Raw genomic sequence first — 13,361 nt, 5'->3', positions numbered from 1 at the left:
TTCTCTGGGGACAGATCCTGACAGCGAGTGGCGACGGGACGTGTGCACTGTGGGACGTGGAGAGCGGGCAGCTGCTGCAGAGTTTCCACGGACACGGGGCTGACGTGCTCTGCTTGGACCTGGCCCCCTCAGAAACGGGCAACACCTTCGTGTCTGGGGTAAAGGCCCAAGCAAAATCCCTTGGGGTCCTTCTTCTCCTTGGGAGGGTGATGGTGGCAATTCTTGTCATTTCCAGGGAGTTGACCGGACATTTCTCTAGGAGGAATTGTCCTCAGCTCGCTGTCGCATCCCCGGCTCCCACAGCAACGGCAGCGTGTGGTGGGCAGTTATGGTGAGGGGCTGTGAGGGTCTCCTGTTCTGCTGACATTCAGTCTGCAGAGGGATCTGGAATGTTCTCCTCATGGGAATGCTGTGACTTGAGGTGCATATCTGCTGCATTTGAACATGTTTAGGGTTTTTTTTAGATTTTATTTATTTATTTGAGAGAGAGAGAGCAGGAGACGTGGGAGGGTCAGAAAGAAGAGAAGACTCTTCAATGCGGGACTCAACCCAGGGACTCCAGGATCATGACGGGAGCCAAAGGCAGTTGCTCAACGAACTGAGCCACTCAGGTGCCCTGAAAATGTTATTCCTCAAATAAACAGCAAAGTTAGCAGCTGAGAGCATTGGAGATGAGCCATAAGGGTACCAAGCTGGTCAGATGGCTGCTGAGGTGAGGCAGCATTGTGGTGTGATCAGGGCTTGGGGCTCGTGAGACACTCTCCTGCCCCAGCCCCACGCATCACCAGCACCCTCCCACCCCAGTGCACAGGGAACAGGGCATCTGAAGGCTTGGGGTCAGACACAAGCCCACGATGGCACACAGGAGCACTAGACTAGGATGCTGGGGTCATGGCTTTGCTCTCTGGCCCCATTTCCTTGTCTGTAAAATTGGGCATAACGCAGACCAGTACTCCACTGTCCCGGGATATGCTGTGGAATATATTAGGTGGAGGAGCCAACAGTGGGTCAGGCAGACGTCAGGGTGAGTGTTTCTGTGGACAGCCAGGAATAAGAGTGGGGAACTGAGCCGGCTGACCTGGCTCGAGTCCTGTCTCACTTTAGTCAGGAGATGGGGGGAGAGGAGGCGCTGGACACACCATCACGTGTCCTTTGCAGCTGGAGGACGCAGGGGCCCTTGGCTCCAAGCTGCCTGTGTCTTGGTGCTGGGCATTAGGCAGGGACTGTGTGGCCTGTAATCAGCAGGAACCCCAGTTTCTTCTTGGGTATTTGGCCCCACCTGTGTATGTTTCATTTCTGGGCCTTTGAATAACTGTATCTGTGCCTCCTCAACTACACTGCCTTTTCAAATAGTTGATAGCACTGTAGATTATACTGTCTCCTTCAGAGCACTAAACTCCGTTTGACTTAGTGTCCTCAGAAGATGAGAAGACGCTCCCGCTTGCTTTGTCTGCGTTCTCATTAAAGATAATTGGAGCACTGAACCCGCACTGCGGGTGTTTCTGAGGTACTAGTTCTGGTGCTTCATCCCTCTCTTCTCTCTGAGGTTGAAACCAGCAACTTGAACACCAGTTTTAAGCCATTACATCTTCTATTTGACTATTAAGAGTCCACATTGTACTACCCAAGTTCAATAACAGCATTGCTTAGCAGAAATGTGTCAAATGCTCCTGGAGCCAGGACAGTATAATGTGAAAACCTCATGTTTAGGATCCCCTGGGTCACGTCGGCAACCCAGAGAGAGGGCTTACAGGGGGCGAGATGGAAGCCCAGGACAGTGACTTGCTGGAGCCCCACATCTTGCTGCTGGCAAGGTCATGACCCCCAGCTGGCGTGCGGCAGAGGCGTAGATGGACCCAGCGGCTCCTGGGGCGCTCCCTTTGCCCCCGGCTGTCCTGTACACCTGAGACAGTGAGGTGGCCCCACTGTGCACCCAGTGTGTGCCTGTCCTTCCCCCCTGGGCTTAGGGAGGCAGAGATGAAGAGGAGGGAGGAAGGGAAGGACAGAACAAAGAGAGAAATGCCCAGGGGGGAGCAAGGAGGCTCTGGAGGGTTTGCACCCACACTTGGAAAGGTGCAAAAGAAGAAAACATGCTGAAGGGGACAGCCGAGTGCCTTCTCTTGCTCCCCACGCCCCAAGACAGTCTCACCTTCTCAGGGCTTATTGATTGAAGAAAGCAGCCTTAGGTGATGCTAGTCTCAGAAAAACATGTTGTGAGCCATTTACCTGTGGGAGGTAAACGGGTTTATTGCGTAACAAGAACTCATGCCTGACTGCAGACAGGCCTTGCAGTGACCATAACTCTGGGTAACTTTGCATTTGTAGGGATGTGACAAGAAAGCCATGGTGTGGGACATGCGCTCCGGCCAGTGCGTGCAGGCCTTTGAGACACACGAATCTGACATCAACAGTGTCCGGTCAGTGAGTAGAATGTTCACATAACTTCCCTGTTCTGCTGGCAATCCCTGGCGTGGGGTAATAATGCTCAGCCCAGGAACCACCTCCAGGCTCATTTCACTTGGCTGAGAGGTCCCCCCAGCTAAAAGGCTGATTTGTGGTAACCCTGAACAGCGCTGCAGATCTCTTGGAGATATTTAATTCAATGGCACTTAGAGTAATTGTTATTATCCTCCCTAAGCAGAGTCAGTATTTCTTATTCATTTATTCAGCAAATATTTACTGAGACTTATATGCTAGACATTGTCCCAGGAACTTTGTGAACAAGATAGACAAAGTCTCTACTTTCTTGCAGGAGATAAGACAAAGCACAAACAAATAAATGTACAATTTAATTTAAGATGGTGCTATGTGCAAAGTGAAACAGGCAGATGGGATGGGGTGGGTTATTGCTTAGGATGGCCAGGGAAGTCCTCTCTGAGAAAACGATGTTTGAAAGAGCCAGGCTTGCAGAGAACCGGGTTAAGATGAGATGTGGAGGGACCTAACCAAAGGCCAGTTTGAGGGGTGGTTGACATGGTCTCTGTTTTGCCCTTGAGAGATCACTCTGGCTGCTGTTTGGAGAACAAATTGTAGGGAAGCAAGAATGGAGGTATGATGGCCAATTAGAAAGTTGCACGAGTCCAAGAAAAGGTGACAGTGGCTGGAACTAAAGATAGCATGGAGACAGAAATGTCCAGAATTGTGATGATTCTGAGATTTTGCCCTACCTACAAGCTATCAAGTTAGACTGCCGCAGTTTCATAGCTGCTGGTAGAAGACACGAGACTCTTGGGTTCAAGATGAAGGACAGTTTATTACTCCTAGCAATGGCAACAGCCAGAGTATTAGCATTTTAATGCTGGTTGCCTGAGCCCCAATTCCACAGGGTGAAATGGAGAGGTTCCATTACAGAAGAAGAACCCTGAGCTTGAGAACCCAAACCTTTTATAAGGGGCAGTAAGCAGTGATCCATTTACTAAGACAGAGAAGGCTAGAGGAATTAGAAGTAGGAGGCAGTTGTCGCACATGCATTCCAGAGCTCTGTTTTGGGATAGTTACACTGGAGATGCCTATTATATATACAAGTGGAAATGTTGAGTAGGTAGCAGGATCTATGAACTGGTTCCCAAGAGAGAGGCAAGGACTTGACATGTAAATTTGGAAAATGGCATTGTTAAGACAGTATTTGAAATATAATCATCCAAGAATCTTCATTATACTTAGTGGGAAAGACAGTAGACCTGTTCCCCTTAAAAGGAAGAATAAGGTAGCAGTGCTTATTTACATTAGCAGTAGAAATGTTAGTAAGAATTTCTAGGTCCTTGCCCTCAATTGTAGGATAGTGAAAAAGGACAAAGACTGTAGCTTTTGACAAATGTGCAATAATTACCTAGAAAAATCAAAGGAAATTAATGCAGATTTTAAGTGAAGTTGGTAAGATGCTGGATAGAATATAAAGCCACAAAAATAAATTAAACCTCTATATACTCACTCCTTAAAATGCACATTCTCTCACCTGTGCTGTTCCCTTTACCCTGATCCCTCTTCCTCTAACATCCGTTAGGTCTCAGTGTAGACTCCTCTCTTCCTCTGAAGCCTGATAACCGAGAAGAGAATGAACGTAACAGTAATAAGTATCATTTGCTGAATACTTTCCATCTAGCCATGCCAAATTCTTTGCCCATATTATCTTATTCAGTCTTTACAACAGGGAAGATGCATTATCATCCTCACTTTTCAAATAAGGAAACTGAGGCTGGGCAAGGTGAAGTCCTTTGCCAGAAGTATCACATGGAGGCAGTGGTCCATGCAGAGATCTGCATGAGGCTTTGTCTTTGCAATCCCAGTGTCTATGCAGATAATCCAGAGCTGAGCCAAGTCCCAGATCAGTGGAAACAGGCAGTTACAGGCAGCCTGCTCTGTATGGAGCATCAGTGCCTGGTGCAAATACACACATTATCTCAGTTACTCCTCACCAAAACTCTGCAAAGCCATTTCACTGTCCCCTACTTACAGGGAAGAAAACTAGAGGCCAGTGGGCCAGCCAGATCAGCCTCCCTTTCTGACCTCTATAATGAGTGGTTCTTATGTCGCAGTGGAGACGCCAACTCTGATTCCATAGGCCCAGCATGGGACTACTTTCCTGGTGATTTCCAGATGATTCTGATGGGCATCCAGGATTGAGAATCACCACTCTAAATAAAGTGCTTTCTATCCAAACTGTCTCTCTGCAGGTACTACCCAAGTGGAGATGCCTTTGCTTCAGGATCAGATGATGCTACGGTATGTTTCTAAATTATGAGAACTTTTCCTATTTGAAAGAGAAATGCAGTGATTTAATTTTATTTTTCAAAATTAATGTTTTTCTGATTACCATAATAAAATGAATTCATTGAGGAAAACTTGGTTAGGGGATTAAATATCTTAATCTTCCAACCCCATGTAAAGTCACAGCTGGGTGAATTCCTCTCTTTTTTATTTTAAAACAAAATGCTTTATAATTTGTTTTCACTTAGCAATAGACTGTGAACATTTTCCCATGCCAATATAGCCAATCTACATTATATTTTCTTAGCAATTGAATAGTATTTCATGTTATAGATTGGCTAGTATGTACTTAACTAGTTAATTTTTGGAAGTTTAGATTCAGGGTTTTTTTCCTGTTAAGAAATGCTGCTATAGGTAAATATTTTTGGTAATTATTTCTCCCATGTGTTATTATTTCTCCCATACCCTATATGTTCCTTTTCCTATACCTCCCCAGGCAGCCTGGGGAAAGTGGTTGGTTCAGGGTTTGCCAGAGAGAAGACAAATAAATACCGAATTAATAAGATCTTTTTAAAAAATGAAAATGAAAATGTAAAACTTCCATCTGCCAAAGAACGTATAACAAAATATAAGAGCATACATCTATGAAAAGTTCTTGCCATCTATATGACAGACCAAATTGAAATCCTTTAGATATGAATGGGGTTGCATCATCACTACACACCCCAATTTTTTGAAAGAGTTTGATAAAATCTAGACTGTTTACAAAGTAGGAAATCCAAAATGGCAAATAAACACCTGAAAACATTTTCAGACCACCTGTAATCCAATAACTGCAAGCTTAAGGGATCCATGCTCATTTGGATTAGACATGAAATGCTACATTGTGGACATGATGTGGTTAAAGAGTTAGGCCTGTTGGTTCCATCCTTCTGAAAAACAGTCTGGCCATATGATCCAAGAGCTTTTGAAATATCCCTCCCCTTTGATCTGGTCATACTATTTCTTTTTTTTTTTTTAAGATTTTATTTATTTATTTGACAGACAGAGATCTCAAGTAGACAGAGAGGCAGGCAGAGAGAGGGTGGGGGAAGCAGGCTTCCCACTGAGCAGAGATCCCAATGCAGGGGTCGATCCCAGGACCCTGAGATCATGACCTGAGCCGAAGGCAGAGGCTTTAACCCACCGAGCCACCCAGGTGCCCCCAGTCATACCGTTTCTTAAAACAATTTTATTCTGAGGGATTCTGTTCCTTAACTATTCTAAAGAAAACATCAGAGATATGTAAGAACCATCATCAAAATTTATGCAAGAACAGTCATCAAAATTTTATTTGTAAAGGAGAAGATTTAGACACAAGCAAAACTCTTAAGAGGGTATGGCTAAACAGATTTAATATATCTGCATAAGGAATATTCAACCATGGTAGTCATGTGGTTTTGAAGATTATTTAATGATATGAGGAAGATGCTCATAACCTGATGTTAATAGAAGTCTTCATGAAATATCCACTGCATGTAAAGACAAACATAAAATGGAAGTAAGACTGAAGGAAATAACCTAGATGTTAGTCAGTACGAGGATTTAGGGTGATTTTTGTTTCCTTCTTTGGGCATTTCTGAGTTTTTCTGTATTTTCTACAATGAATGTGTATCCTTTCTCAAAGAGAAAGAGGGGTTTCATTTTTGGTTTTGTATCCCCCCCAAATCTTCTGTATTTGCTGTTTCTTTGAATATCCACTGATCCATGCAGCATACTAGGAGTTGGGATGAAGGGAGAAAATACTAGGGGAGAAAACTTGAGGTATTTCCCTCATCCCCCAAACGTCACAAGCCAGCAGCCCCTGCCAATAGCCCCGTGCTCCTCTCTTCCCCAACCCAGAGCCAGAAATAAGTGCTTCTTGGGGCACCTGGGTGGCTCAGTGAGTTAAGCCTCCGCCTTCAGCTCGGGTCATGATCTCAGGGTCCTGGGATTGAGCCCCGCATCGGGCTCTCTGCTCAGCAGGGAGCCTGCTTCCTCCTCTCTCTCGCTCTGCCTGCCTCTCTGCCTCCTTGTGATCTCTGTCAAATAAATAAATTAAAAAAAAAAAAAAGTGCTTCTTTGTCTTCTTTGTCACCCCAGTGTCGCCTCTACGACCTCCGAGCGGACAGGGAAGTCGCCGTCTACTCCAAAGACAGTATCATATTTGGAGCATCCAGTGTGGACTTCTCCCTCAGTGGTAAGATTTTCTTTCAGAAACTCCCGGGACCATACGCCGGGACCTAAACGAAACCCAGCTCTTGATCAAGCTTTCCCTCAGTGGAACTTCCCATGAGCCAGCACGTTAAGCAGTCTGCATCTGCCCTGGTTTTCCTCCATGATCCCTCGCCCCACGTCACCCCACCCAAAGCAGCCTCCCCACCCGCTTCATTTTATGGGAAATGAAGGCTGAGCAGCCTACTGCTGTTCTTCAGTGATGCATGCAACTTCACATCTGCGGGGCCCTTCACAGGTGTTTCTTCCTCAGCCTGCTGGCCTCCCCTTCATCCCTGAAAAGGGACTTTTCCAGAGGTGGGCAGGGGGTGGGGGAGCAAGAGCCCCTTTCTTAATGCCTGGAAGCTCATGGCCCCTCTGCCCTCACTGCTGGGGAGGCTACTAGTAAAATTTAAGACCGCTCTGACAGGACCAGTTTCCCCAGACACAGCCCCCCAGTCTAAATCTGTGCTTTTCTGCCTGCATGCTGCTACCGCTGCCTACAGCATCTCTCGCCTCCCTTCTCTGCCTGGCGAACTCCTCCTCAGCCCCCAAGAGCCATCTCCTATCACTTTTGTGCAGTGCCCTCCTCGATCCTCCTCCCTCCATGATCTCATAGCATTTTACACACAGCTAAGCACTTCCATTATCGTCCTTCTTCCATGGGCTACCGTGTGTCCCTTCACGTATCTGCCTGCCTGCCCACCAGCACCCTCCTCGAGGGGCAGTGACTGGGCTCTCTTCTCTGAAGCCCCAGGGCAAAGCACAGTGCCTGGCACATAGGGGGCACTAAATCACAGTGGGCTGAATGAGTGAATGAATGAATGAGCAAGCGACTGCTGATCGTGTGAGTGAACGTCATAAAAAGAAAAACGGATGGGAAGAACGGGTTCAGTAACCATCCTATCCTCCTGCTTTGAGGGCGCCTGCTGTTTGCTGGATACAATGATTATACCATCAATGTCTGGGATGTTCTGAAGGGGTCCCGAGTCTCCATCCTGTTCGGACATGAAAACCGCGTTAGTACTCTCCGAGTCTCCCCTGATGGGACTGCTTTTTGCTCAGGATCATGGGATCATACCCTAAGAGTAAGAGAAATTCTGTTATTTTACTCTGTGTGTGAGAGGAGTGATTGGCCTTCCTTAAAGCAGAGGCTCAGAGTCAGCCTGGGTGACATCAGCCAGACCGAGCTCTAATTTCAGCTCTGTCCGTGGCCACAGAAGGGGTGTATTGCCCCGGAGAGGTTGTGAGTCCCCCGTCAGTGCAGGTATTGGAGCATAGGTTGAAACAACCGTGTATCAGCTTGTAATTGAGGTAATAATGGGGCCAGGTGATCCAAACAGCCCCCTTTGATCATGAAAGTAGGATTCTGCTGACTCTAGCTTTTGGCAAACCACAGGGTGCCCGTCTCACTCCCAGTAGTGGGACATTCCTATTCCGTGGTGACATACTTTTATGAGACCCACAGAGGGGCTTTAGGGAATCTGTGAAGCCCCTGAAATTATAGGTCACACACATTTCCTGTATCCATTTTTCTGGAGAAAGTGCCCTCATGGCTTTCATCAGATTCTCAAAGAGCTCTATGACTTTGTTGGCTGTTGGCTCCCCAGAAATACCTCCAAAATGCCTGTTCATAAAGCAAAGCTAAGTGTATTTCTTACCTCACTGGGGACAGAGCACAAACTTGACAGTCTCAGTGGCATCTCAGAAGGGGAAAACAGAGAGAGATGTTTATGAGGTTTGGGGAGGGGATCTGGTTTAACCAGTTGGAGGGATTGAATTAGGCTTAGACAAATTTGTAGCACAGTAGTTTTCAGATTGCTGGACACAGGGACGCCTGGGTGGCTCTGTTGGTTGAGTGACTGCCTTCCGCTCAGGTCATGATCCTGGAGTCCCAGGATCGAGTCCCACATCGGGCTGCCTGCTCGGCAGGGAGTCTGCCTCTCCCACTGACCTCTCTCCTTTCATGCTCTCTCTCTCTCTCAAATAAAATAAAATCTTTAAAAAAAAAAAAAAGATTGCTGGACACGTATTTGGGGGAGGGAGAGGATTTTGAAGACAGTCTTGAAAAGTAACCATCATTTGTGATGCTCTGTGTATGCCTGGGAAGTGTCTTTTCTAAAGAGAGTAGTTGAGTGGTCTAATCTTGGAATAACCAAGGATTTCTGTGAGGTTCCAGAAATAAACAACAAAGTTATCTGTGAGCTCCTCTTCCAGGGCAAGAGTTTCCTGAATTAGTAAAGTCACGTGAATGACTCAAGGACGTGTGTGAGTACAGATGGTTTTGGTACTCAGCCTAAGTGTCACCGCAGATATCCCATGGATGACTGAGCAGAGCCAGGGGAAGAGGCAGGGCCCAAGAGGCACCTTTGAGTAGCCAGGAGTAAGGTGTTATCATCCAAGAAATGCGTGTGCTTCATTTTAGGGTGTGTGTGTGTGTGTGTGTGTGTGTGTGTGTGTGTGTGAGATTGACCTTGATTTTATCTTTTTAAACTCAAGTTTCACAAGTCGCTAACAATTATCTCTTTGTGGCTTTGCAGGTCTGGGCCTAATCGTCTCCGCACAATGCACACATAGGCACCTGAGGGTAGAATTTGAAACCGCCAAATGGAAATAGATGTTTCTTCTAGAGGACCTGAGGGTTATTGTGATGTAGCTTAAAGGAGCCTGGAGGCTGAGAGTTCACTCAGCGTCCCCGATATTACTTTTAAAATGACCACCCCTGGAAAGATCCTGGTGTGGGCCTTCAGCACTAGAACACCTTCAAGTCCAGTGTTTTGCATTTTGAACACTTTTTAAAATGTATCCATTTTTAAGGTTATTCTAATTATATAGTCTCCACGCTTTCTCTTACCACACCGTTTCAGCATTTAATAAATCCCCTAGTTCTTCCTTGAACCACATTTGTTTTCAGAGCACTCTAAAGTTTGATTCTTCTCAGGGTGCCCTGTGCCTTTTGGAACTTTCCTCTAGAAGTGCTGACCTTAACAGACTGCACGAGGCAGACCGTGTTTAGGGGTCTGTGATAGAAGAAAATTCAAATTCTGAACGTAATCAGACAAAATCCCTCTTGAAAAAATGTTTTTATTGTAAAAGTTTCTTTTTCAGTCTCGCATTGTCTTTTTTCAGGTCAAATATTTCCCTCTGTGTGAACTGTCACAAATAGAGGAGAGATGCACATAGAGTGGACGGGATGTTTGCTTTAGGACTTCTGTGATGATGTGACGGCTCCCTTGGACAGGATATTTCCTGTCATTTGAGGGAAAAGCTAGATGCTGTTTGTGACACAAAGGCTTCTCAGAGCAAAACCTTTCTGTGTGGGAACACAGACAGTAAACTTATTTAAAAACCTGTTCATAGTATTAGATGTATTAGAATTAGTAGTATCCACTCAGGATACTACAAGTGTCATAGTAGATCATATCCATATGAAGTATATTCATATTTAGTGCATTGAAAATGTAATTACATGAATTAGTTGATAGGTCCCAGGCGATAATGTCTTTGCTTCTCTTCTATGGAGAAAAAAATAACACACAAACTAATTGTCTTTATTTGAAAATCAGCATTTCCTTCTGGAAGACATCAAGTGTTTTTGTTTTAAGATCCCTTCTTTTCCTCGTTTTTAAGGCGTTGAGGCTTATTCGTTTTAGGAAACTCCTCGTTCATTAGGATAGCATGCATTCCTTGGAGAAATAGCAGGTCAGCTCACACCCTGGAAGTCTTCCCTGGTTGAGGCCTGCCCTGTGGGTGTTCTGGGCTCCTGTGGTGCCCATAAGCCCTGGATCATCCAATCTTCTCTCTGGGCTCTGCTCCAGCCTGCCCGCACTCCTAGTCGTGGTTCTGGCCCTGTGGGCCCAGCTCCAGGCCCTGCTGCTCAGACCATCCAGAGCTGCCGCAGGGCCTGGTCAGCAGACAGGTCTGGACCTGGCTGGCCTCCTGCAAACATCAGGACGTGTTCCCTGGCCCACCCTCAGAACGACTTGTGCAGGTATCCTAATGGGCAAAAAAAAACAGCCAGGCTAGCTTTTCCATCAGTTCTTTTAAGTAAATATGGTGATTAGATCCAGTCCAAGCAAACATTTTACTGAGGGTTTTACTAGACAGCGCACCCTGGGATAGAGAGAGAAATGTACAATGCCCCTACTTGACTCCAGAGAGCCCAGAGGGAAGGAGGAAGTTGGTCCAAAGGGCCCATTTTTCAGCCACTCCTCTCCTCTTCCCCAGTGGATTCCAGGCTGGGCAGGGGCTCAGGGAAATGAGCACAGGATCTCCCCAACTCCAGCCAGCTGCTGAAGGAATCAGGTCCCAGGGTGCACCTCACGGGATTCCCCAACTCCACTCCCAGGAGGTCCCAGAGTTTGCCCCGGTCTCCTCGTTACGGTATCCCCTTCCTGTCCCCTACAGACCCTTTAGTGTCTCTGCACTCTCATCTGGACCTTCCAGTAGTGAAGGAAGACAGGACAGAAGAAAAGTCACCAAGACTAAAGGGAAGCAAATTCAAGGTTAGATGTTTGGAGAGGCAGAGAGCATCTTCAGTGTATGTACAAAAATGGTCCATAACTTTCCAGTCAAAAAAGCTACAGGGGAAAAAAAACAAACTGTGAAGTATTCCCTAGAACACTCACTTATCCCCACGGGCAGTAAGCCACCTCCCCTGGAAGCATTTGATTTCACAGTGGGTGTTGTTTAGTATTTATCCATGAAACACTTGGTTTGTAATATGCCACACCATGTGGAGACTCCAAGGGTAACTCCAGGTAATAAATTTTATTTTGCATATTGAAAATAACACTGAGTGGAGTTTTGTAGTCAGTTTTTCTTTTTTTTAGAGGACTTGGGGGCAAACCTACCAAACCAGCTATGGTGGAGGGTCCACACAGATGCGCTCTCAGATGTGCGCAGCCAGAGAAGACAAGGCGTAGGCAGGAACGGGGGTCAGGTAAGGAGGGCTGCAGTGATGGCCATTTATGGGAAATACCTGTGAACCGAAATCCAGGCAGCTGCTTTGGAGTGGGCGGCCGGCCCTACCCCGCAATGAGTCAGAGGCAGGCACTCCATACCCACTTCCCTCTTCCACCCTTTGACTTCCTCTACACCTTTCCTCGATCATAAAGGCGGCAAAAGGTCATAAAGGTGTTAGTATCCCGGACTGTCATGGCTGCTTGGCCAGCTAGCAAGCAGGGGGCAGTGGTGATACCCGGACTCTGCTGCAAGTTAGAGGGGGACAGCGTGGGCCCAAACGATGTGCACCTAGGTTCAGACCCAGCTCTACCAGTTCTAGCCTACGTGATATCTGAAGCCCTCTCAGCCTCAGCTCGCTCGCGTGTGGAGGGACGGCACTGAAATACATAAAGCACCGTCCTCAGTCTTTGGCTCGTTTTCAACAAGGGTTGGCTCCCTGCTTCCTCCATCCGTCCACCATCCCTCCCCTTCCTGTTTCCCCCTCCTCCCTTCTCACTCTTTCTCCTTGTCCCACGCCTACACCCATCTCCTCCCATCCTCCCGGTTCCCCTTCCTGTGCTCTTTCTTTCCCCTCAGCCCTCCCTCATTTCCTCCCCCTCCTTAAGCAGCCCCCACGCATGTCTCCAGTTAGTCACTTAGTCACTGTCGCCAATTAGAGGCTCATCTGGGCCCCTGGTTCTCCAGTGTTTGGTCTTAATGATCCCTCTACACTCCTAAAAATTATTGAGCTTTTTGGTTATGTGGGTTATATCTATCAATATTTATCATATTTGAAATTAAAGCTGAGGAAAACAGTAAAACACAAGAATACAGAAGCACGCATCCCTCTGGTGATGTTTCCCCACATATCAGGAGCTTCTGGATAACTCCCCAAAGAGTGAGAGTCTTAAAGGACACACATATAGAGAAAGGGTGAGTATTATTACGTATTTAAAATAGTTTTGATCTTGGGGACCCCCCCCCGAAAGGGTCTCAGGGTTGGAACTCTACTTTGAAAACAGCTGATGGGCTAATGAGCCCTTCTCAAGCTCCACTGAGTGAGAACACCCTTACGGAAGCTTGGAAAAAAGGGGGATAAGGGTGAGGGTCACTGAGGAGAGGGGCTGGAGGAGAGGACCTCAGAGGAGGTTCCAAGGGGACACAGAGAGGCAGTGGGAAAGGCTGGAGACCAACTGGGGTCTAAGGACTGCTGAAAAGCTTTTCCGAGGAGGGTGGTTGGGATCCTGAGGGTAAGCCCAGCAGATAGGTTAGATTAACCAGGGTTGGAGTCGGGGCCCTATTGCTGTCTGCTGGCTTCTTCTGAGCCCCGGAGAGCTGGCTGAGCAGCGATTTGTAGATCTGCATCTCCCAAATTTGCCTGCTGAGAAAACTGCTCGGGTCAACAGCAGGTTAAAAATACAGGTCCTGGGGGCACCTGGGTAGCTCAATTGGTTAAGCGCCTGATGCTTGGTCGCAAT

The 13,361-nt window shown here is 46.9% G+C and overlaps 1 protein-coding gene across 1 annotated transcript in view; it reads left to right on the top strand.

Annotated features, from left to right (window-relative positions):
* The window catches only part of GNB5 (G protein subunit beta 5), a 40,912-nt gene extending 29,177 nt beyond the window's left edge, over window positions 1–11,735 (top strand). Inside the window, exons 6-11 of the mRNA XM_080808331.1 lie at window positions 15–158; window positions 2,326–2,417; window positions 4,674–4,722; window positions 6,829–6,925; window positions 7,861–8,027; window positions 9,480–11,735. Coding sequence (XP_080664457.1) covers window positions 15–158; window positions 2,326–2,417; window positions 4,674–4,722; window positions 6,829–6,925; window positions 7,861–8,027; window positions 9,480–9,491 — 561 coding nt within the window. The 3' untranslated portion in view covers window positions 9,492–11,735. The remainder of the gene's footprint in view (window positions 1–14; window positions 159–2,325; window positions 2,418–4,673; window positions 4,723–6,828; window positions 6,926–7,860; window positions 8,028–9,479) is intronic.
* Window positions 11,736–13,361: the final 1,626 nt, after the last annotated feature.

The sequence above is a fragment of the Martes martes genome (genome assembly GCF_963455335.1).
Source record: "Martes martes genome assembly, chromosome: 7".
Classification (NCBI taxonomy): Eukaryota; Metazoa; Chordata; class Mammalia; order Carnivora; family Mustelidae; genus Martes; species Martes martes.
The sequence above is the reverse complement of the archived record's forward strand: the minus strand, read 5'-3'. Positions and strand labels throughout refer to the sequence as shown.